The sequence below is a fragment of the Haliaeetus albicilla genome, chromosome 25 (assembly GCF_947461875.1).
Source record: "Haliaeetus albicilla chromosome 25, bHalAlb1.1, whole genome shotgun sequence".
In the NCBI taxonomy this organism is placed as follows: domain Eukaryota; kingdom Metazoa; phylum Chordata; class Aves; order Accipitriformes; family Accipitridae; genus Haliaeetus; species Haliaeetus albicilla.
In genome coordinates this window covers 10,102,072-10,126,263 of record NC_091507.1, presented here as the reverse complement: position 1 = coordinate 10,126,263, position 24,192 = coordinate 10,102,072, and the positions used below count along the sequence as shown (strand labels likewise).

At 42.6% G+C, this 24,192-nt stretch overlaps 1 protein-coding gene across 1 annotated transcript; it reads left to right on the top strand.

Moving 5' to 3' along the window:
• The first annotated feature begins 4,073 nt into the window (after nucleotides 1-4,073).
• RP2 (RP2 activator of ARL3 GTPase) lies at nucleotides 4,074-19,939 on the top strand. Its single transcript, XM_069769957.1, has 5 exons — nucleotides 4,074-4,335; nucleotides 12,824-13,489; nucleotides 15,074-15,188; nucleotides 16,361-16,446; nucleotides 19,670-19,939. Exons 1-5 carry the CDS (start codon nucleotides 4,180-4,182, stop codon nucleotides 19,751-19,753), a joined length of 1,107 nt encoding a protein of 368 aa, XP_069626058.1. The 5' UTR covers nucleotides 4,074-4,179; the 3' UTR covers nucleotides 19,754-19,939.
• Nucleotides 19,940-24,192: the final 4,253 nt, after the last annotated feature.

The following is a 24,192-nucleotide window of genomic DNA, read 5'->3' as shown; positions in this document are numbered from 1 at the left end:
ATAGAACAGAAAGGAAGAAACTAATAATAATAATAACATTAATAAAATGACAATAATAATTAAAAGGATTGGAATATACAAAACAAGTGATGCACAATGCAGTTGCTCACCACTTGCTGACCGATGCCCAGTCAGTTCCCAAGCAGCAATCCCCCCAGTGGCCAACTCCCCCCAGTTTATATACTGGGCATGACGTCACGTGGTATGGAATACCCTTTTGGCCAGTTGGGGTCAGCTGTCCCAGCTGTGTCCCCTCCCAACTTCTTGTGCCCCTCCAGCCTTCTTGCTGGCTGGGCAGGAGAAGCTGAAAAATCCTTGACTTAGTCTAAACACTACTTAGCAACAACTGAAAACATCAGGGTGTTACCAACTTCTTCTCACACTGAATCCTAAACATAGCACTATACCAGCTACTAGAAAGAAAATTAACTCTATCCCAGCCAAAAGCAGGACACAGGTCCCAATGTTTCCTGAGAACACCTCCCTCCCTGTGCCTTTGGGGTGATGCGCAAGAGTGTCAAACAAGAGAAGGAGGAAAGGGAGTTAGGATCTTCTTACCTGCGGGTCAACAGGCACTACAAAGCTATGTGGGGATAAAAGCCAGCCCTTACAGAGACACAGCCCATGCACATGCCTTGCCCATCTGCTTGAGAAGGACTTCTCTTGCTGAAACAGAATCACTGCCCTCCTGGGAAGGACAGTGGAGGTCTGAAAGGCTCTTGTGAGCTGCATGTGCCCGGAAGGTATGGATGTGGCAAGTCTCTTTCACCAAATCCTTTAGAATATAACCTTTACAATGAAAATGTTTTATTTTTCAGTTACCTAGAAACTACTGCCTGGGAATCACAAAGTTCTGTATTAGACTGTAATTAGATATATTTCACAACATCTCTACGAGGGAAGTCACTAATTACAGCAGTTTGTTGAAATTAAAGTAAGTATAATAATGGTTGGTAGCAACTATGATATTATTGCAATCTTGTATTACTACACTTCAGGCTATGATTGTATCAAATCTCAGGAGCCAAGAGGGTTGGGTCTGGCTGGCATATGAATAGAGAATGAAGAATTGAACTAGGCATTTGCAATTTCTTAAGAAGCCATGTGCTCATAAATCACAAGTCATATTAATTTGGTCTGGAATAAATATTCTGGTGCTTTGGTGTTGGGAAACGCCCTGGAGCTTGAGAGGTTGTGTTGTGACAAAGAGATAAAACCTACAGCCTGTCCTGATCAGGTGTAGCCACATAAAACCCCTGTATTTTTATGGGACTGGTAATTTTGCAAGACAAGCGTATTGGTCATGGCAGCATGGAAAAATCCCAACTCAGAAACCTGCATTTGCCTTGCATCTGCTCATTAGAAATGTAAAAGTTACTTTCTTCTCTTGCATTCAAATACCTTTGTGAAGCAGTACTGACATTGGTGATGAGGTATTTCCATTCTAGAGCTGGCTGCATCTCAGTAGGAGAAGTCTCTTTACACGCATGGACTATGAAGTCCTCCGTTATGACAGATAATCCATTAAAGTGAGGTAACAATGTTCTGCTAATGTAGTTTTAGGTTTTGCATAGGTTAATTAAATGGTATTTTAGCTTTTAACAAAAATGTATCAAATGTTATTTTTATTCCTTCTATCAAAAATGATTTTTTTTTAAATGGATGTACAGAAAGAAGAGCCTTGTTGCCAAAAGACTGCGGAACTTTGCTAATCTGTATAAATTACACAGTGGTCTGGGAAGACTGTTAGACTTCAAAAGAGTGAACTAGAAGAGGTGAGGGTGTATCAGACTCCCCGCAGTTGCAAACTGTCTACAACTGCCATAGCAGGACGCACCATGGAAAGAGCTGGTGCACAGGGGCTCGCTAAAAGAACAGGATCCAGCTAGTCAGTGCCCAAGAAACCCAGGAGTGACTCATAGAGTAAATCCACATTGTAGCTGAGACGTAAAACTGTACTTTGTGGTGGTGTTGGTAGCACTGGCTGAGCTGTTGACTTGAACTGTAGCATCAAAAGCTCAGAGCAGGCTTCACACCTGCCCAGGCATGAGGTTTTGCAGTACAGCTGACGCCAAAAAGGGTGTCGGTCACTCCCTCCCTTAGCAACTCTTTCTGGCCAATTGGTTTTGCTCCCTCCTTTCTTGCTGTTCCTGGGGCCCTGAGCAGGGCAAGTCTTTCAGCCTGCTCAGCTGGCAGGGCACTTCTCTGCTACTTTTCCGGGGCTTCTCCTCTCTTCTTCCTCTTGTACTCCTACAGCAGGAATGCCATCCTTTATTTCACATAAAATGGCTCCAAAGTTTTGTAAGCAGGTATGTATTGGGTGCAGGTGGCCAGGTGCTGGCAGCAGGGGGGCTGCAGGGGTGGCCTCTGTGAGGAGAGACCGGGGCTGCCGGGGTGGCCTCTGTGAGGAGAGACCGGGGCTGCCTGTGTTGGACACAGCCACCGCCAGACGGCTCCAACGGACCCACCACAGGGCACGGCTGTGCCCCTCCGCGACACCGGTGGCACCTCTGGGACAACATATTTAAGGAATGGCAAAACCACTATGTAGCGGTGTGAGAAAGAGGAGTGAGGGGAAAAAGTGAGAAACAGTAGTGCGAACGCCAAGGTCAGAGAAGAAGAAGGGTATGGAGGTGCTGCAGGTGCTGGAGCAAGGATTTCCTTGCAGCCCATGGAGACGACCACAGTGGAGCAGATACCCACGCTGCAGGCCATGGAGGACCCCACAATGGAGCACGTGGATATTTTCTGAAGGAACTGTGGCCCATGGGGAGCTCATGCCGGAGTAGTTCTTGAAGGACTGCAGCCCATGGAAGAACCCACATGGAGCAAAGTGTGAGGAGGAAGGAGCAGCGAAGAGGAGCTGTGGTGGACTGACTGCAGCCCCCATTCCCCCAGTCCTCAGCACTGCTTGGGGGGTGGTGGTGGGGAGGTAGAGGAGTTGGAAATGGAGGGGTGAAGTTGATCCAGGGAAAGTGGTAGGGTGGGGGGAAGGTGTTGTTTTCATTTAGTCTTTGTTTCTCATCATCCAACTCTATTTTTAGTTGGCAAGAAAATTTTAATTTTCCCCAAGTCAAGTCTGTTTTGCCTGTGACAGTAACTGGTAGGTGATCTCCCTGTCTTTACTTCAACCCACGAGCTTTTCCATCCTTTCTCCCCCTGTCCCGTTGAGGAGGGGCAGTGAGCGAGCAGCTGGGTGGGCAGCTGGCTAAGGTCAACCACCACTGGGTGACGAAGGGTCAGAGACAATTCTGAAGTATTTCCCCTCTACCCCCAGGAGTCAAATCTGTAAAATCTTGGGAAAAATGTCTTTGAATGGTTGGACAGTCTCATGGGGGGGAAAAACCCAACCCAACCCAGCCAACCGCAACCCACATAGAAAGCCCAGCTATTTGCAAAGGAAGGCACGAAGCTGTAGGACACGGTGGGCTCTTGTGCTGCCCCTCGCTGCTGGTGCTCTGAAACACTTGCAAGAAGCCGAGGGAGCTGGGTCTTCTGGCGCAGTCCTCTCAGGCGGACGAGCAAGGCGGCAAGACCTGCGGCGACTCGCACCCCGAGGGTAACGCGCTTGCCGACGGCGCGGGTTGCATCGGTAGGAAACGACTCGATGTCGGATTAGTCGGTTTGTATGTACACGCCGCACCTGACGTTTTGCCTCCGACTCCCGCAGCCGAACCCGCAAACGCCTTTTCAGGTGGGAGAGGGGTTCCCGCCGGCGGCAGCCCCTTCACCCCCTGAGGGGTGTTGGCTCACGGCGCTTACCGTGCCCTCCGACCCGCTGCGGAAGGGTCGCCCCCGGCGCCGGGGCAGCCCGGAGCCCGCTGCTGCGGGACGGGTGCGGGGGCACCTCTCGGGACGCGACGGCCGTCACTGAGAAGCCGCATTTTCCCGCCGCTCCCCTCAGCCCTGAGGGTGCGCTGCCCCCCCCGCCCCCCGCCGGGCCTCTGCCCTGTCAGACACGGCCCCGCCCCGCCCGGTGACGGTTGGAGCGGGGCGGGCCGGGGCGGGGAGGGGGTGGTGGAAGTGTCGCGGTCGCTACGGGAGACGGAGGGAAAGCGGAAGCGGGCGGGGCGGGGCGGCGAGGCGAGGCGAGGCGAGGCTGAGGCGCTGCGCTGGCGCTCCCTCCCGCGCTCCCAGCCTCTCCCCGCGGGCCGGCCGGGCGGCGGTAGCTGCGGCGCCATGGGCTGCTTCTTCTCCCGCCGCAGGAAGCCGGCCCAGGGCGGCCAGCAGCAGCAGCAGCAGCAGCAGCAGCAAGCGGCGGCGGGGGGAGCCGGCCAGGACGCGGCGGCCGGCGAGGAGAAGGCGCCGCAGTACAGCTGGGACCAGCGAGCCAAGGTACCGCCCCGGCCGTTGCCCCCCACCCCCCCACCCCCGGCCGCGGGCAGCCGCTGCCGGGGTATCGGCTGTCTTGGCGGGCAGCGCCTCGCCCTCCTCTGCCGCCCGGCGTTGGCGGGGCTGTAGCCGTGGCAGGGGCCCTGCGCCGGGCGGCGGCCGCTGGACACGGGGGGGGGGAGGTTGCTCCCCGGCAGGGAGCTCGCACACACACCCCGTACCGCTGTTACGGCTCGGTCCGTGCAGTTAAGTGCGTTTATTTAAAAAAAAAAAAGAAAGAGTATTTAGCCTGAGGATTTTACCGGGCAGTCTCAAATTGTGCAAGCGCAGAGGGCGGCACGCTGGATCCCGCGGCCGCCGCCTGCGCCAGCACCGGTCCCCGCTCCGGCTGCGCCCCCGCGGCGGGAGAGCGGGCTGCGGGCAGCTCAGGCTGCGCGCCCGGGCAGGTGGCCGTGGTGGTGGCCGTGGTGGTGGCCGTGGGCGTCAGCTCGGCTGTGGCAGTCGCCGCGGGTGGCGAGTTTATGCCTGCCGGCCATCGGGGTTTCTGGTAACAGCCTGGGGTCCCGTGGCCGCGTGCCTCGCCGGAGCGAACCGACGCGGTGGCGTTAGCGGGCAGCCGTCTGTGCCGGCGTGGGCTGAAGTCCCCGCACCTGGTGTCTCGGCGGAGGCATAAAACGCGTGTCTCGTGTCCTGACTGCCCGTAAGGGTTATTTTCCTGCTTGGCTGTTTGGGTCGTTGGGGTTTTTTTTGTTTAGGTTGCGGGGTTTGGGTGGGGTGTTTTTGTAAAAGCTGGAGGAACTAGGGCTAGCCTATCAGCCCCCGAAGTGTTAGATGCAGACAAATCCTTCCCAGCGCTGTTTCCTGATCTGTTGAAGGCAATCATGAAGTCTCAAGCAGGAAGGCACTTAGGTGCTGGATTAAACGTGTTTCTTCCCACCCTCATTTCAAGTTTCACATCCTAAATATATCAAGACATCATAGCCCTGCTAGGTTTCCTCTCCACCCGCCTTTGGGTGGGGGAAGGAGAAAATGGGGCAGGCCATAAACTTAATGGATGTGGTTTTAACAAACAAAATCCCCACACCTTTAGGCCGTATTTTACAAGTATAGAAAATAAAATGCATGAACTTATTTGAATGCTTAGCTTGCTTGTTTTTTAAACTTGGCCAGGTGCTCTAGGGTGTCCCTTAAGTCTTCCAAGTAGATTAAGACAGGCTCAGATGGAGATGAGCTAGAGAGCGTGCGCGTGGCCCAGAGGAATCAGTTCCTTGAGGATAAAGACAGTTGATCTGTGTTGGGCTTGTTGCTTTGACTTGCTGGTGGGTATTTGCAGTGCAGCATTGGAGAGAGAAGGGGAGGACGGCAGCCTGTTACTTGTATGGAGACTATTCTCACAGGGAGAAGGCTGTACCAAAACCATATTTTAGAGTAGTAGAACAAATCTTAGCTCTGTGCAAAAGTGAATTACCAAATGAGCGTTTGAAATCATATTATTTAATTTTAGAGCAAATTCATCAGCTAAAGCTCAACTGATATGAGACTTTTTACTCAATCTGCTTACGGGGTGCTAACTTCTAAAACTAAAGGAGGAAAGTCAGGACATAGGAACACTTGATTCAGAGAGCAGCCAGCCTTGTTGCTAAGGAGATGACTGTTGTTAACGTGCTGGAAGTGGGTTCAGGCTAACAGAGGACGCTATTACAGCACCAACAATCTATCTCTGTGGAGAAAAAAAAGCATGTAATGTATTGCATGTGCAACAACTTCCTCCTTCTCTATAAAAGACTCTTAGAAACCAGAAGAATTGGTGAGTTTGGGCTGTGCTACTGAACTGCGGAAGCTGTCAAATGAGCTGCTTAATTTTGTACTGTACAGCTCAAGAATGGCTATTTAATGTTTAAGCCCATTTCTCTTGCTCTTTGCAGCTTTATCTTTCATTGGGCTTTTGGGTGTGTGCTTAGTACATTAAACCAGGAAAGCATTACTGAGACACCTGTTCTTGGGTAAAGGAATACTGAGCACTTAGTATGCTAAACTTGTTGATTCCAGTTTGTATTAAGTGATACTGAGTCAGTGTTAATGTAGTAGCTCTAAGTATTGTCTCTGATACATTATCCTGTTGTCTATTGCTTTGTCATTTCTGATGCATCATATATATTACTTATTCATTTCACAATTCGTGTTTGTACACAGAGTTAGATTGACATCAGTCAGAAAACTTGTGGCATCAAGACTCCTTTTTGTTCATCAAGTGTGTTGAATTGTATTCTGAACTGGAAAACCTCAACTCTGTGAACAGATGTGCTGGTGGTCTTTCAATGTTCATTTCCTGTTACTTTTAATAATGTGTCAACACACCGTTTGGGTTGGGGGTGTTTCTAATTTTAGGCTCTCCTACTCGGTAATGCAGTTCTGCAAACAGGTTTGGCAATTGTCTGCAGTTCTTGTAAGCTGTCCTCTGTATGTTCTTATAGGTAGATAAGTCTTGCTGCTCAGGCACTTCAGCTGTCTTCCTGTAAACTAATGCCATGCTGATGCTCTCACTGTAGGCAGAGAAATGTAGGCACACTCATGTGCATGGTTGTCTTGTTAGGGATGTGAAGAGAGGTGACTGCTAGCTGACAGCTGGGCTGGATGAAGCTCTGAACCTGAGGAGTTCCTCCAGCGAAACTATTTCTTCTGCTTCTGAAGGACAGCATTGCTAGCGTAGTCTATTTTAATTACGTTCTGGTGGCAAAAGATGATCTGCTAGCATAGACCTCGCCAAAGAGTAATACGACGATATCCTAGTGACTATGTAACTCTTGTATAATAGTCCCGAAAACGGACCATGTGGTAGAAAACCCTAAATACAAAATATTATAAGATGCTGATAGTTGAATTGAAATTAAGGAAAGTATATGAATTTGAGGGCCCTTTTCAGATTTCTACCTGACCTTATTTAAGTGAGGACAGAAGTCTGTGTTTTTAAGGTATGCAAAAATTAATCAAATTTAGATTGCATCATAAGTCTGCTGGGATGTCTGTAATGCTTGCTGACCCTTGGGTTTGGAGAACTCTGTGAAGATTACTTGTGGTGCAGTAGAAGAATCAAAGGATCAGCTTATCTTGAAAACAGAAAGGAAAAGGATGAGTATTCAGTTCCTTGCTGCTCTGGGATTCTTAGTCCAAGAGACTAAGTAGAGCACAGTTTATTATAGGGTCTGTTATTACTGCACTGCACCCTGGGGACTTGTGATGTGTTGACGTCATTGGCTGTCATGAGAGTCCCCTTCTGACCAAGTGTGGGAGAGGATCTTGGTGGTGCTCAGCCCTCCTCAGCCTTCTTCAGCTAGGTTTCCACCTGGAATGTAAGATTGCATTTCTGCTCCTGGTCTTCCTTTTCCTTTCTTACTTTACTACCTTCTGTGTGACCAACATTGTTTACATGCATGACCAGGGTAATAACTACAGCAGTAACTGTATATGGGTACATATAGACTGGAACTGGGGTTTTGTGTCTTGTGATGGCAGACATACCCATGTGCTGTGACCTTCTCTGCAGAAGAAACACGAAAAGCTGCATCATCTTTTTTGCTGTTGTCTCATGTTCAAAGAAGTAGGATTAGGTTAATTATGATCACAATGGCACTTAAAGCTTAGAGGGACTTTCCTTCCCAAATGATATTTCCTTTTAGAAGGAACAAGTAAGGTCTTGTTTTAAGTCAGTTGACTTGCAACTTAACTGCTTTAGTTGATAAGAAACGCGCAGCTATCATTGCTATATCAGGCTGTGATTGCTGTATTCAAACAGTTTGAAAAAACTCAGAGGTTTAACTTTCCACATAAATCATAGATAGTCTTTTGTTAGTCATCTTATGTTTGAGGATTCTGCTAGAATGGTCTGAGTTGACGTGGGCATCTTGAACTATCTAGATCTTGTTTAGGTAGCCACTTTATATTTTATTTTTGGAATATAAATAAACCCACTTTTTTTCTCTAACTAAACAATGAAATATGTTGTCCTTAAATCCAATACATCTCCCTTATTCTTCCCAGTGCACCAGAAGAACTACTGCTGTATTTCTCAAAACATAGTCTATCAACTGAAAAATGGTCAGCAGGTTCACATTAAGCAGTATTTCCAGTTAAGTCAGATATAGGCGTGTAGTAGCTTCCTTTCTTCTTCTTCTTTTCCTATCTGCAGTATTTAGCAGTGGTTTGTTGCTCAGAAAAGTATGAGAATGATCATTTTATGCTATAACGGGTACTCTGGAAGAGGGGGAAGATTACAAAGAATAGAATGAAATGTGCATTCAGACTGTTGTATTGGCCACGTTTAAAGTCAAGGTGCACAGGACATGCTCCAGGATGAAAAACTATGCTAGTGACTGGAACCTGCACATACTGTTCCTCTTTCCACCTTTTCTTGTTGCCTAAGAATCTAGAAATCTGCCAGAGGTGAGTAACTTCAACAGTGTCCAGAGGATGTTGCAACTCGGTACTTAAGGGCATCAAACCCATGCAAGTATGAATATGCAGAAGTGTCTAGGCGTGGGAATGCACTTTTCTTGCTTATTTCCTTTCTGTTAATTCCCCTACTGACAAAAATAGTATGTAAAGCCTCTTAAGTTTGTGTGCCTATCCAATGGCTGCTGACCCAGTGACATTAAAAGCTGCAGCTAATTCTTGTATGTCATCAACTGTATATAAGTCCATAGCTGAACTGCCATCTGTTGTGTTTTAGAGAGATAGGGAATGGTTTTTTGAAAATGATGTTTGAAAGAGAAGACCTTAGTGTAAGTGGTTTAGAAAGACTTTACAAATTACTGTTTGCTCAGCAGGCTAGACCCACGTAAACTAGGGGAGAGCCATAATCCATTACGAACAGCATTACCTTCTCATATTTGTGGTGGCATATCATTGCTGACTAAAACTACTTTCCTGAGGGACCCGGTGAAAAAGTCTTGTTAAGACATGAACTCATACCAGAAACAGTTCAAGAAGCTGTTGGGATCCTTGGTGATTCTAGACACAGTCACCAATAAAAGCTGTGAGGGTTTAGTACTTACAAATCTTCTTCCAAATTGGAGCTGCCTAGTCTTGGTGCCAGTAAACTGGATAATGGTGGCTGAAGAGATGTATGTCATCTGCAGCCTTCACATCTGGCCTCTGACCTTCTTGCAAGACAAGTGTTTGCAGGAAGGAAAGCTGGTTAATACACCTTGCACTTGTTGCCGCAGAACTTCCTTGAGTTCAAAGCAATCATGACAAACTTTTGTTTGCCTTCACTTCTCTCCTTTCTTTGTTCTTTAAAATCCCTGCTCCTTACAATTTGTCCTCTAGTCCTTTGTAACAGATTTATCAACAATGTAATTGCTGATAACCAAAGATGAGACTTCTGTTGAAGGGGAAGAATATTGTGTAAGCAGGGATTACTTTTTCATCATAGCTGGTTATTTTAGGTCACTCGATGGAGCAACTCCTGAACCTGCACATAGCACTTCTGTTAGAAGGCTTCAACTCTTGAGCTGTGCCCATATCTATTAATGCATGACTTGTATCTACTCCAAAAACTCTTTGAACTCAGCTGGAAGCATTAAAAGTTGCCTCTCTAAATACTGTCATTTAGACTTATACCAGCCTGGGGAAAAAAGACATTTAAAAATGTAATAAGGGACAGGGAGTAAAGCATCTGTCTGAGTGAGATGGGTGGATTTGGACAAAGGTCTTTGAAGCTTTCTCCAAATGCAAAGAATAAATAGATGAGTTACCAAACAGTTGATTTTTGCTGACCTGCCACATGCTTAAGATTTTACAGCAAAAGTTGCACCAGATGAATGGGCAGAGAAATCTACATTGCCCTGGTTATGGTTGTGTGAGGCTGCAGATGTTACCTTCTTCTGTTGCTTTTGGTTTTCCTCGCCTGTTTTTTGCTATGTTGCCGAGATGGAACTTAAGAAGCAGTTAGTGCTGACTGTCAGGGGAAGGAAGGTGGATGTAGTGATTTAATATTAACCTGTTGATGATAGCTGCAGACTTCAGAGGTGATGAGCATGAAACTCTGCGATTAGCATGTTAACAGCTGTTGGATGCATCCTCAAAATCATACTTCTGCCTTCACGCTCCCTTCTCTGGCATGGTTCTTTCACCCAAAGGAAGTGAAACATTCAGATCTGCTACATTCTCTTGGGTTACCCCCTCCTTGCAGGGGCAATAAACCCGGTGGGGGGAGAGGGAGCTAAATCTATTTCATTCAGTCCCTCCACTCTGTATGGCAGTGTTAGTCAATAAATACTCTTGGCCTTTAAAAGGAAAACTGCAAAGCAAAATTAAAAGAAATGGGCAAACTCCCTAGTGTGGTGAACAAACCGAGAAGTAAGAGTTTTGTCAGGTCAGAACTCTTCATTCACATCAGGGAATTAAAATTGAGCTCCTGAATCTGGTAATAAGCAGACTTTTTTTATCATTAAACTCAACTACTACTCTTTCTCAAGTGCTCTCATTTGAAACTGTCTGTAAGCTGTGGGTTAACTGGCTAACCAGTATTTTTCACCTAGGCCTAAATAAAATTGCAAGGTAAAGTTGAAGTTTCACACATTTCTGTAAAGGCTGCCGTGTAGGACAAGCTAGTGCTGCTTCAGAGGCTTTTTAGAGCAGACCAATTTAGAAGGACATGCTTTGGTGCCAACTTTCAAAAAAGCTGTAAGTTCTGGAAACTTTGAACTTCTTAAGAGAGTAACTGTTCTTCTGTACCCTGTTTTGAAGGCAGTAAGCCTGTCTCCCAAGGTTATGAAAGCCCCAGAACCCAACATATATATACGCACACATAAATAAATGTTCTAGGAGATGCCTGGGAAGAACGTGTCCAAAAGCAATTTTGATACTTATATTCTCAAGTATGAGAGAATATGAGTGTAAATATCTTGTATATGGATCACATATGTAATGTTACAGGAGACTTAAGACCTCAGAGGATTTGAATCCTAATCATGCTGTGTGGCTGAGTCTCCATGCTGTGTCCCTTATAATTTGAGACTCCCAATTTTATTTGTAACTCTTCCAACTAACTTTCCTGGATGTATACTAGTGGTGTTAAATACGATTGAGGGCAGATTTCTAGGAAGCCATCTTCATTGTCTCAACTTACATTTTACTTGGAAGACTCATCAGCTGCAAACCTCCTTTCCTGTCTGGAGGTAACATATATCATATATAAAGGAGTACATTTTATTGGTTGGTAGAGACTTTTAGCTTCCATTAGCTGTTCTGGACAAAAGCTAGGCTGAGCTGGTTTAGTGAATGTCTGGCACTAGACTATCCTGGTTTATGCCTTTTTCTGGTCTCTAAATCTCATGTGAATGTTTGAAATGCTGTGGAGGAGGAGGAGGAGTTTCTTACAAATTGGGCTATACAGAAATTGTTGTAATGCATTAACACTGATTACAGTGCAGCAAACTTTAGGGCCCTCAGGCTAATAATCAAATCGAATAGCAGGTTTGTCAAGTGGTCTTGTGTTAGACTAGTTCAGGTACTTGTGTACTTCTAAGTGCTATTTTAATAAGCTTTCACAAGAGGGCAGAGTAGAATTTGCTCCAGGAATTGTAGTTGTCTTGAGACTTGCATATATCTAGAAATGAGCCAGCTCAGATTCCTTTGGTGTTAGGACAGCACGGGCTGTATTATTCATGCTGTCCACCTGAATCGCATCCTGTCCTGGGTGCTGTGAGGATCTTCAGTCGCTGCTCCCCAACAGAGAGTCCCAGAAAAAGCCACAGCCTCTCTCAAGTATCCCTCCCCAGTGGGGGGATGCTGGAGTGTGGAGGAGGAGAGGTCTGTCAATGTGCCCCCTGCACCACCACTGCCAATGATTGCTTGTTGGTTGTAGCTAAAACAAACACGTAGATGTTGTTAGCACAAAAAGCTTGTAGTTGTTAGCACAAGCTAATGCTGTGGCAAAGATAAGCAAACTCTTTGTAGGTTGCAAAAATAGTAAAGGAGATACTGCTTGAAAGCAGCAAAGTTTCCTTGCAACTTGTTGGTGTGGTAAAATATGACTAAGCAAGCTGCTTGAAGAGGAAATGTTATATCTCTAGCTTTATGAATCTTTAAGTATGTTGGCCAATTAATTTATTACAGTTATTACAATTATACCCAGGACCATCATCCTTGTTGAAACAGTTTAGAGTCCACAGAGAAAACAAGCTTCCCCCCCGTCGTGTCCCCCGTCCCCTTTCTTTAATAGAGGACAAACTGAGTTAGTTTATATTTTACCTGGAGCATCTCAGAAGTGTAGTTTCAATTCTTTGTTGTACCTCAATACTGTGCATTCCAGTAGTTAGCTAGAAGAGCTGCTTCTGATCTTTTGTCACTCTTTGAAGAGTTTTCTGGCAGGTTATCCCATACAATTCAGTGCTACCTCAATTAATGCAAGTCAATTGACATTTAGCATTATAATAGTCTCTGTATGTGAAGACTTTAACTCTTTTTTTTTTTTTTCTTCCTCCTTCAGATTGACCCCAAAGATTACACTTTTTCTGGACTTAAAGACGAAACTGTTGGTCGACTGCCTGGAAAAGTAGCAGGGCAACAATTCGTCATTCAGGACTGTGAGAACTGTAGTATCTACATATTTGACCATTCTGCTACAATCACTATTGATGACTGTGTAAACTGCCAAATCTTTTTAGGACCAATAAAAGGCAGCGTGTTTTTCCGTGACTGCAAAGATTGTAAATGCATAGTGGCCTGCCAACAGTTTCGCACTCGGGACTGCAGAAAGCTGGAGGTATTCTTGTGCTGTGCCACTCAGCCCATTATTGAGTCCTCCACAGGTATGAAATTTGGATGTTTCCAGTACTATTATCCTGAGCTTGCTTTACAATTTAAAGATGCTGGACTGAGTATCTTCAATAACACATGGAGCAACATCCATGACTTTACCCCTGTGTCAGGAGAAAATAATTGGGGTCTTTTGCCTGAGAATGCTGTAGTCCAAGATTATGTTCCTCTGCCCAGCTCTGAGGAGCTGAAAGCTGTCAGAATTTCTACTGATGCTACTAGGAGCATAATACCAATAACTCGAGGGCGGAGACAGAAAAGCAGCGATGAATCGTGTTTGGCCGTGTTTTTTGCTGGTGACTACACAACTGCAAATGCCAGGAAGTTAATTGATGAGGTAAGTGACCTTTGTCTGCATTCAGCTTTTTGAATTTCCACTTGAACTTTCCTCTGGACAGCCTCTGGTACTCCCTGAAGAGAGAAAGCAGAGGCTCTGCTTGTCTACTAACCATACTGATCAACTGCACTGTTAAAACCTTAAAGCGAGGTAAGAGACGAGCTCAACTGATCACAGTTGTTTTACAGCTGACATCCTGTGATTAGCACATCTGTCCTCTAATAGTTCAGTATACTTTTCCATCATGGCACAGCAAAGCTATGTTCTGAAGAAAATGTGTAGCTGATTTGATGCACTTGGCCAAATGTAGTGTAAGAGATTGGCAATGCTTGTGAAAGGGATACAGCCAATTAACTTGTTAGCTTATTGCCCCAAAAGTCACAGCTAACAAAACTGTCCTGAAAGTTTTTCCAGTACTAACGGAGACTTTTCAAAAAAAGAACATGTTAAATTGTAGCCTCCCTGCCACCCAGTATTGGAATTTTTTTTCTGGAAGAGGCAGTGAGTGTTTGTCAGGGTTGGTCAGCTGTCTTTCATTACTTAAATAGCTGGTGCTGTCATTTTTATTTTTTTTTTCCCTGTGAAGCAGCAGCTTCCAGGCTTGGCTGAGTTTGGGCTTTCCTGGGGCTAAAATCTGGGAGTGGCTGGCTGCTTTTAGCACCCTGGAGTGCCAGGGATGACAGAGCAGAGCCAGCAACCATGAGCTACAGCTTCTGAGATATCTGCAAAAGCTGCTGATCCTAGTGTATGATCAACAAAACCGATGGAGCTCTTTCCCTGGGGCTTTTAACTGCAAGGAAAGCAAGCTGTAGGGTGTTTCCATGCCCTCCCACTGCCCAGTTGGATTTTTACGGAACTGGAGCTGCTAACAGCTACTTGAGTGAACGGAGATAATGATACTTATGGGTTGTTTTTTTCTGAAGAAGGAATAGCTACAGTAAAGAGGGTAATAGGTGGGTTCTCCTGTGTTAGTAGTTCTTTAGAAATTAAGAGTTAAGATGCTAAAAGATTGGTGAGATTCTGTGGAAATCTTACTGCTCTGTAGCTTAATGGATGCTTTGGAAGTACAAATACAGTTGCTCCTTCTCCACATGCCTTTAGTTTCATATTACATTTGAAGTAAAAAGCTGTGTGTGTTCGAAAGTTTGTAACTATTTTTCCAAAATGGAAAACTTCAGCAGTGGATAGATGAGAGTTTGAGCTAATGCTCGACTGAACTATTGCAGGCTAATGAGAACTAACTGCTTGACTCCAGATGCTGAATGCTTTTAAGTCCCATTAGTTTCAGCTTGTGAGGGATTGGGGAGAAAAAAACACAACCCTGGGCCATAATATAAAACAAAACCATTCACATTTACTCCTCTAGGTGCACTAGGGCAGAGGAGAAAATCTGGATGAATGGAATGAAAATAAACAGAAATGTAGAATAAGCAAATGGTCTTTCAAAAGAGCAAAAAGGGTCCCTTTGCTCTGTGGCTTAAGGTGAATGGGGAAAATGGGTCTATTCCAGTGTAACCTGGATACTTGAGCTGGACTCTCTGCCTTTAGAAGCATTTTTAACATGAATTCTTTCTCTGTTAACAGATGACTGGTAAAGGCTTTCAGCTGGTACAGACTAAAGAAGCCTTAATGAAGGCAGAGGATGCTCACAGAGTTTTCCAGCAGTGTGCATCAGAATTCATTCCACTGCTTGACAAAGGTGTGTGTGTGGTGTTTTCCTTCTCTTCTTGATACAGTAATCTAGCTATCACTGGAGAGTTCTGGAGAAGAAAGAGGAATGAAGGAGAAATTTGTGTTTCAAGGGCATAGTGTAAAGCCAGTTGAGATGAGTTTTGGAAGCCTCAATGAGGCCTTAAGCCAGCCAAAACGCTTGAAGGCATCGGAAATGAGCTATTCCACGTGTATTTTGTGGCTCTGCCCCCCCTCTAGTGGTCCAACCGCATAGCTCAGGAGCAGTGGCACATGTGGATCTGTCTGGGGTGGTAAAAAGAAGCTCATGCTTTTGGACTACTTCTAACCTATCACGATTGCTGCTCAACCACCTAGATGTTCCGTGTTTCTGTATACATATTTAAGCAAATCAGTATAGATGTGTATAAAGCAGGCAAGCGTTAAATTCCTGTTTATAACTGCTGTACTCTCAGAGTATTTCAAAAGCCTTTTTATTGATCTGACTATAATTGGTTTTTGTCTCTTCCTGCAGAATTACTGACATCTTGCCATCTGTTATATGCTAAAGCTCAGTACACGCTCCCAAACTTAGTAGCAATGTGCAGTTTTTTTCATAGTAACATAAGAGGTCTGTGATGCTCATTGCAAGAATAGGACAGAAGTTATTGTACTTATCAGATGACAGTCTAGTTTAAGGGCTCTTTTGCACCCGTGTGCGAAGAAACAACGTGTTCAGAATGAAACCAGAGAAAGGGGATCTGCAAATAGTGGGTGAGAACAAGTCTAAAAATCAGGCAGTTTGCTATCTTGGGACTGAGGCAAAAGTGCCTGAATGACTCAGTCCTGCTCCAGATGTCTGAAATGGTTCACTATTTGAGCAGTGTAGTCTGACTCACTTCCATGGTGCCCTGCGCTCCTTAGTGTTTTTATGCCATTGCTGCCTTTCAAGAAGTAAAACTGGACTCCTGCCAGAATCTCTGCAAAAATGAGGATGGAATTGCAGATATTTCCTTCTCGGATAACACTGTACTTAGAAGCTATGGTTAAGTGTTTTTAATTCTTTATCCTGCATTATGGCTGCTCAGGCAAAAACCATGAAACACTTCTTGCAAGCTTTGCAATTTCCTATGGGTTGAGAAATCTACTGTTTCAATGCCAAGCTTAAAAGTAGTATTGATTCTAGATGAAACTATCTTCTAGGTCCGGTGGTTGCTTTAGAGTTCAATGGAGATGGTGCTGTGGAAGGATGTCGAAGCATTATAAATGATGTTTTTAGCGGGACCAAGGTAAGCTGGTGTATTGCTTTATTGGCAGAAAATGTTACAGAATGTCTAGGATACTTCATGGTCGAACTGTAGTGTTGACATACCGCACAATCTTTTTAGGTTTCTGAATAGTAAAATCTGAATATCCTTTCGTTGTTGTTGTTTGGGTTTTTTTGTATTCAAAACTCAAGTTGCTTGTCAGAGACAAGAAAAATTGCCCTAGGAAAGAGAGTACTAAATCCCCATATCCATTGAAAAATAGAAGATTTCCACTTAAAACTGTTATTTCACGTAATAGTAAAAACAAGTTCTATAAATATAGTGGGGAAAAGCTCTGCTCCAAGTCTTATACTGAAGTCTGCTTTGTGATGTCCTAGTCTATTAAACCCTGATGAAGATAATACGGGACTTCAACTTTTTTCAAGGTTTACTTTTGCTGTGTAGGATATTGCAGAATGCCTTTCTTCGAAGGCATTTTTCTTTTTTCTTCTGTCAGCTTGTTTTACTGTAGCTTCTTTACACCACACCTCCTCTTTTCTTGCTGTCCCCATTTCTCTGAATGTCAATGATTTTGAGAAAGTTTCTGGAAACAATTAGAGCACTCCTGGTAACCAGAAAGTGACAAACCCTTTGCCTTCAAGCAGCTGTTCAAAGAAGACTAGAATGTCTTTGAGATATAGTGTCCATACAGCTCCTTGCTGTCTTTCAGTTCCTTTTGAAAGAGTTACTTGGAACTAGACTGCCCAGTTTGCTTTTTTTCTGTTTGCTATTGCACCAGCAAAAACCTGATATGTAGTGGGCCTTAATTTGGCGCTCTGAGTCTGGAGAATATCAAAACTACAGTCTGGGCAGTGTTGTGATATTACAGATTCTTCTTGTGACCCAACAGTCATCACTGCAAATTTTACCATAAAAATGGCCTCTTTAAGCAGGGTCTTACATTGGCTTTTTTTGGTGTGCTTAGCGTATTATTTTTTTTTCATACAGAACAAAGCTGATACTGGGTAGGTAATTCACTGGTTATTCTAGATCTTTTTCTCTATTCAAAGACTGAAGTGATATTAATTATTAGAACAAATAAAATTTTATATTTTCCTCACTGAAATGATTGGTATCTATTATTATAACACTATGAATGCCCTGATCTGAGATGCATCCAGAAACCTCATGCTGTGTACTTCAAGCTGTGAAGTAAGCATTGTTCTTGGAGGTGATCTGTAGTGTTTAGGTTCAGTTCCAAATGTGAAATTACTTACTGCATCTGGATTTAAAACTTCTGTTTACAGCCTGGTTCCATAGTAAAATCTACCTCATTTATTAAATACTTGCTGCACTGAATTAAGAAGCAGAAGTTTGGGCTTCCTGGGAAGTGTATATATATTTATTTAGATAAAATGTAACTCCAAAACTTCTGATAAACACTGGGTTTGTGCATGGATCCCTAGATAATTGGATATCATCAGTATACTTTTTTTAGAAAATGTATTTCTTTCTTGGGATGTAATTTAGAAGCAATTTAGGGAATAATGAACTTCGGACTTATTACTACCAGGAGGTTCAGGAATGCTCTATAAAATGGTTTCACCTCATTGTTGGTGGCCCTTATCGCATTTGAGAGTTGTTATAGTGCTCAGAAAGAATTATAGGTATCCTTGATCAAGAAACAAGGACAAAAGCTCTTAGGAAGACATGTGTTCTGTAAGACTTTGAAGGAGATTAATCTGCTTTTAAGCAGGTGGCTACATTTGCATTTGAAAACCACAGTTAAAAATGATTAAATTAATCTGTTAATAACCTTAATTTCAGCAGGTTTTTGTTTCTGAAATAAATCTAATAAACAACTGTTGATACTCTAGTAAGGGTAGAAAAGTTCTTCAGCAATAGCACCACCAGAGGTTTTTTTGAGTTGTTTGGTGGAAACAACGTGTTAGAAGGAGAGCTCTACCCTATGCACTTAAGCAGACTTCCTATTTGCGTGCACTAGCTACATCTGCACTCTTTACCTCTGACATTCTTTCTAGGTGACCTTCTGCACTTTTTTTGGTGTGCTTTCTAGTATTGTTCCTCTGTCTCATCAGTTATTCATAAAATACTGTGCAAAATGTAAATTGTAATATCCTGGTAGGGAAGGATGCTAAAAGAAGGTATTCAACTGTTGTGACCATGGTACCAATTGCTGTCGCACCAAACAACTGCCACATGATTACCAGATTTTTCTCAAGTCCCTACAAACAGAAGTCTACCATGCATCTAAGCAACAGTCTAGAAAACTACTTGCTTTGTGATGATTTTTTTTTTAAGTGCAAATTTACTGGGCAACAGGATATTGATCTTAAAATGTAGTTTGAGTAAGCCAATTCAAGAAACTGTCGTAGTTTTGCATTCACGTGGTATTCTGAGCTGAAGCAGAAAAGTGGTGACTGTAGGAACATAGTTGTATGGAATAACCCATTCCTACCATCCCAGTGCACTTCAGAATAGCTCAGTTGGCTATGCCAACACTGATGTGCTGAGACAGTGATGATTTCCTCTTGAGGTATAGAAAATATAAGAGAGTAAGAATTAAGTTTAAGTTTTTGAGGCTATCACTTGCATGTTGAGATTGGTGAACAGTCACAACACTGTTACACTGAACTATTTGGGCATTGCCTAAGGCATTGGTAGTTGATTTTTCTGAAAGCTTTCAAAGATGACTGTCCTAGAGTTTGGACTTTCACATGCACTGATCAATTTTGCAAAATGCAAATGTAATTGAAGTTATTTAAAATAATCATCTGATGAAGAAGCAAGTAAGTTTTTGAGGGAAATATAGTACAAGGGAGTCTGTCTTACAAACTCTGCCTTTCTGTTAAAGGAAAGCTTAATGGTAGTCTAAGGTTTTTGTGTATTTGTTACCCTCCCACCTCTCCTGGACAGAGTTTGACTTTACCAAGCAAAATACATTTAAATGGATGCTAGCTGAAGCTGTGACCACTGAGTAATCAAGCCCAAAACTTTTTCATTCCTATCAGTGGAAGGCTAGGGTTACTGCAGCTAGTGTGTCTGCTAAGAAGAGGTGATGATAACAAAGGGTGTATGAGGGCTGAGGGAATTCTAGGACTATTCTGTCACACAGTGGAAACCAACAGAGTTGTGCCTCATGAAATGCAAAAATGAAAATAACCATTATGGGCTCTGAATGAGCAAAGACTACTTGAACTTCTTTATTAGTAATGCATAACTATTTCCTCATTTAATAAAACAGGTTTTTGTATCGGAGAGCAAGGCATCAGCAGCTCAAGATGTAGACAATTTCTACAACTTTGCTGACATGCAGATGGGAATGTGAAGTTTAACATGAAGGTGTTCACATATGGTTTGTCTTGGCACTTGGATGTCACTTGGCTTGAATATTGTAGTAATACCTGAGAATTTTTGTCATTTGGTTTTGTATTTCTCATATATCCCTTTTATAAAGCTATTGGTGCTTTTAATACCATATTACCTGAACTGGAGTAAATGGCATAGCTCCCCACATGCGTTGTGTTTGAAACTTATATTTCAACTCCAGAAACGATGGAGGTTTTCTACTAACTTTTTACGGTAATTTCTAAACTTCTGTTGACACTTGAATATTTCTTGTCAACATCTAATGGTAATAAGTATTTGAAAAGTGCAATGCTGATCCAAATTTGATGCAGTAGTAATTGTTATCTTTAACTCGGACACGTTGTTCAGAAAGTGCATTTATGTGAAACTTGCTGTTCAAAACTTTCCCACATGCAAATGTGTCTTTGACTTTTTCTGAAAGGCTAGTCTGAAATTAATTCTCCTTATAGCATGCTTTCAGAAGCAGTGCGTGACTTATAAGTACATCTGGCTTATTCTGCTTCAGCATCTTTTTTGAATAAAGTTGTTCGCAGCAGCATTTGTGCTGAGAGTTGTCATAACAGCATTCTGGTAAGTGAGCACTCGCCAGGCTCTTCTGCTTTGAGGTGAATGCTGAGCATGAGTGTTCTGCTGAAGATGCTCCAAGGTCCACTCAGGGTCTCTGGCGATAGAGTTGCCTCCAGTATTCCCAAGTCATGTATGGGATATACATGATGTTCCCTTGGACTCGGAGCAATTAGTCTCTGGCACCGTTGTTCTTTGCTAGAAGGGACATACAGCAACCAGGAGTCAGAGAAGGGCTCTGATGGCATTAAAAAAGCTCTTCCTCGCTAAACCCCAGGACAAGGGTTTTACATTCAGTAGTAGTACTGAAAATTTGGCTGTAAAGTACTACACACTGCTGTAGGGTTTATTTTGGATTAATTCTAAAAACAGACCGAAGAAGTGCTACTAACATTCTGGGAGATGCATTTGAATAGTGGTCAGTAAGGATGCTTATTGCTATATAGTGCATATTAGAATGCAAATCTATATGGATATTAAACATGATTGATGTATTTTTGCATAGCACATCCTTACTGATTTTTCTACATAAACTTAAAGCTTATGTCCAGGTTTACAAGCCCTCTGTAATACTTGAACAGATTGTGCGTGAAGATACACAAAACCAAATTTCTTAAAGTTGTGGCTTGCCACTTTGTGTAGCTTTTACAATCCATTGAATGGACTGGGGCTGTGTTGAGGTGCTAAAGCAATAATTTCCTCATTATGGTCATCTGTCAAAAGGGAAGATCTTGTGTGTCTTAACTGAAAATGAGTCTCAACTCATCAGTTTCACAGATCTTGAGCTCTAAAAGTGGGTGGCTAAAAACATCGCTTTCTAATTTTTTAGAATTAGCACATGAAAGAATCTGTTCTCCTGAAATTCATAATTCTGTCATGCTCAAGAGATGTTCTGAGCTGTGGTTTTGTTGCTACTAGGCAAATGCTGGCCCTTAGATTAAACTATATATCAAGAATATGTCCTTAGAACCTCTTGTTAAAGTTAGGTATAGATTAAATAAGGAAGAATATCTCCTGAAGTCACTAAACCATTAGTGTACTGGAGGTAAGAAAAATGTCACTTTTCTGAAATGTTTTTATTTGACAAAGTGAAATAAAATCAAGCTGCCACCAGATTCTGACTGGTAGTGGAAATTACCACTATTTGCACTTAGCCAGCCAGGACTTTTTTTTAATATGTGCTAGGAGAGGCTGTGAAAACAGCTAAAAATCATAGATTGGTCTCCAAAGTACTAGTGCAACTCATCAATGAACATTTGCAGGAATTATTCTAGACACGTACAGTAAATGTATTTTTCTGGTATGGACAGTACATTAAAATTGTGTAATGTACTTCAGAACTGTCATCTGTAATTTATCTAAGCAGTGCATATATTGGACTATCTTGGTCTCTAAACTTTTACATATAATATTTCCAAACTTTTATATAATCATGTGTCAGTGTGTATGTTTTTAGTTTATTTTTTGTATCATTAACCTGCTCTGGAAACAAAGTGCTGGATTGATTTTTGTGACTACTTTTGCTGGAGGACAGAATAATTAAGTGAAAATTAACCCAGGCTTGAAACAGTGGAAAAACTTTTCTACATGGTAGGAAAGGGCACTGTTGCCTTTTTTTTTTTTAAACATTGATAGCCTGCTTACCAACATAAAGAGTTTTTAATTAAAAAAACCCTAAATAATGAAGGAGTTTCTCAATCCAATTATTTATCTTTTGACTTCAATTTCTTGCTAACAGGCATTGAGAACACTTGTAGCCTAAGCATCAGGTATTGTATGTGTTATAGAATGGTATGTGCTTCATGTAGTCTTTGTACATTTGTTTATGTAATTTGTATTGCACTGTGAATGTGATTCATAATAAACATTGAAAATCTAAACTCTGGATTCTGGAAGACTTTTTAAAATAATGAAATTTTGCAAAACATAATTACATTAAGTATAAAACCTGAATTCTGTGTTTAAACAGGGACTTTAAATAGGTACTCGCATCTAATTGAAAATAAGCATTAATTCTGCAGTCATCCACCCTCCAAAAAAGGTGGATTTTTGACAGCAGGGATTTTTCCCTAGAGTCACTGAGGATGTGATTACCTTTATACTGCAGTTTTCCTAGTAAAATATGGAAGAAGGTATTAATATATCAAGCTGTAGAGATACAAGTACAGAGATTCCTGGATGGAGACTGTTAAAGCACTTCTCCCTGACCTGTGTGCACATGTGGCTGTTTCTTTTTGTTTTGTTTTTTTAACTTGTAAAAGTGTTGTGCTTTTTAACTGTGCCTACCTCTTTGGTACTAGATGCATGCTAGTGATGTGCTCACAGCAAAAACAGATTGTGGTGGTTATACTAGTAGAATTGTTCATTTAGAAAGCAATTCCTTTGAATAGCCAATTTAACATCTGAAAACAGGTAAACATTTAATAAATTTCCAAACTCAGCTTTCAACTGGTCAGAAATGAGGATCTTCCAACTAGAGATGGTCTAGGGTAACTTTCATGAAGTGTAAATGTTTGCTAAGAACATGATGTACTGTATCAATATAATTTTCTTTTCAATAGGTAGAGTTAAATTTAAAGAATCAAAGCTTTTGGTTTACACTTAGCTATTATCGTACAATTTTACAGTTTAAAAAAAAATCTTGTACCCCAGTTGTATCTGAATTGCCTAGTAATCTTTTTCTATGTAGTATCTAAGTCATAGCAAAGCTGTCCTAAAGTATTTTCACAATTTTTACCAATTGCATCCTCAAATACTAACATGCAGAAGCTTTGTATCTGTGCCCCAGTTGCTAGGAAGTCACCCGTTTTCTTTTGGCATATCTAATAGTCATGCATAAAATGCATGGATTTAAAAGTAATCCACATACCAGGCTGCACTTACGTAACTGGGACAGTTTGGGTTTTCTTTCAGTTCCAAAAAGCAGCCTGAAACTTTTTATTCAAAATACGTGCTTCAGTCATTCTGACTAATAGGGGCAAAAATTAGTTTTACCAACTTAAGCGTGAGCGACAGTTCTGTAGCTGAATATGTTCTTCTCTTAAATGCTGGCTTTTAAGTGTTTAGGCTTTATTCATACAGCATTCAGCTTTCTGTGCATATTTAAATTAGTGTTGCTGATAATATCTTCTAGAAGGCGTCAATTACCCAGGCTTTTTTCCTAAAGATTTAATAAAAGCTGTTGTGAAATGAATCTTTTAAGACCTAGTAGCAGCCCAGGTGCCTGCCTGAGTAGTTCCTAAACTCTAAGATTTTTGCTATCACATTCCTTTTTGACTCCTTTGGACCTTTTTGCCATTTCTTTTTTGAATTAATGAGTAAGCCTTCTGAAACCATAAGGGTGACAGTGTCATGGTTTAACCTTAGCCAGCAACTAAGCACCATGTAGCTGCTTGCTCACTTCCCCCCACTGGGATTGGGAGAGAATTGGGGAAAAAAAAAAAAAAACAAAACCAACTCGTGGATTGAGATAAGAACAGTTTAATAGGACAGAAAGGAAGAAAGTCATAATAATAATAATGAAATAATTGGTATATACAAAACAAGTGATGCACAATGCAATTGCTCACCACTCACTGACCAATGCCCAGTCAGTTCCTGAGGAGCGATCTGCCCCCACCAGCCAACTCCCTCCAGTTTATATACTGGGCATGATGTCACATGGTACGGAATATTCCTTTGGCCAGTTGGCGTCAGCTGTCCTGGCTGTGTCCCCTCCCAACTTCTTGTGCCCCTCCAGCCTTCTTGCTGGCTGGGCAGGAGAAGCTGAAAAATCCTTGACTTGTTGCTAAGTAGTGTTTAGACTAACTGAAAACAACAGTGTGTTATCAACAT

Coding starts and splice junctions, on each gene's coding strand:
- RP2 (XM_069769957.1), top strand. CDS start 4,180: ATGGGCTGCTTCTTCTCCCGCCGCAGGAAGCCGGCCCAGGGCGGCCAG. Junction 15,189..16,360: donor CATTCCACTGCTTGACAAAG/GTGTGTGTGTGG, acceptor ACTATCTTCTAG/GTCCGGTGGTTGCTTTAGAG. Junction 16,447..19,669: donor ATGTTTTTAGCGGGACCAAG/GTAAGCTGGTGT, acceptor TTAATAAAACAG/GTTTTTGTATCGGAGAGCAA.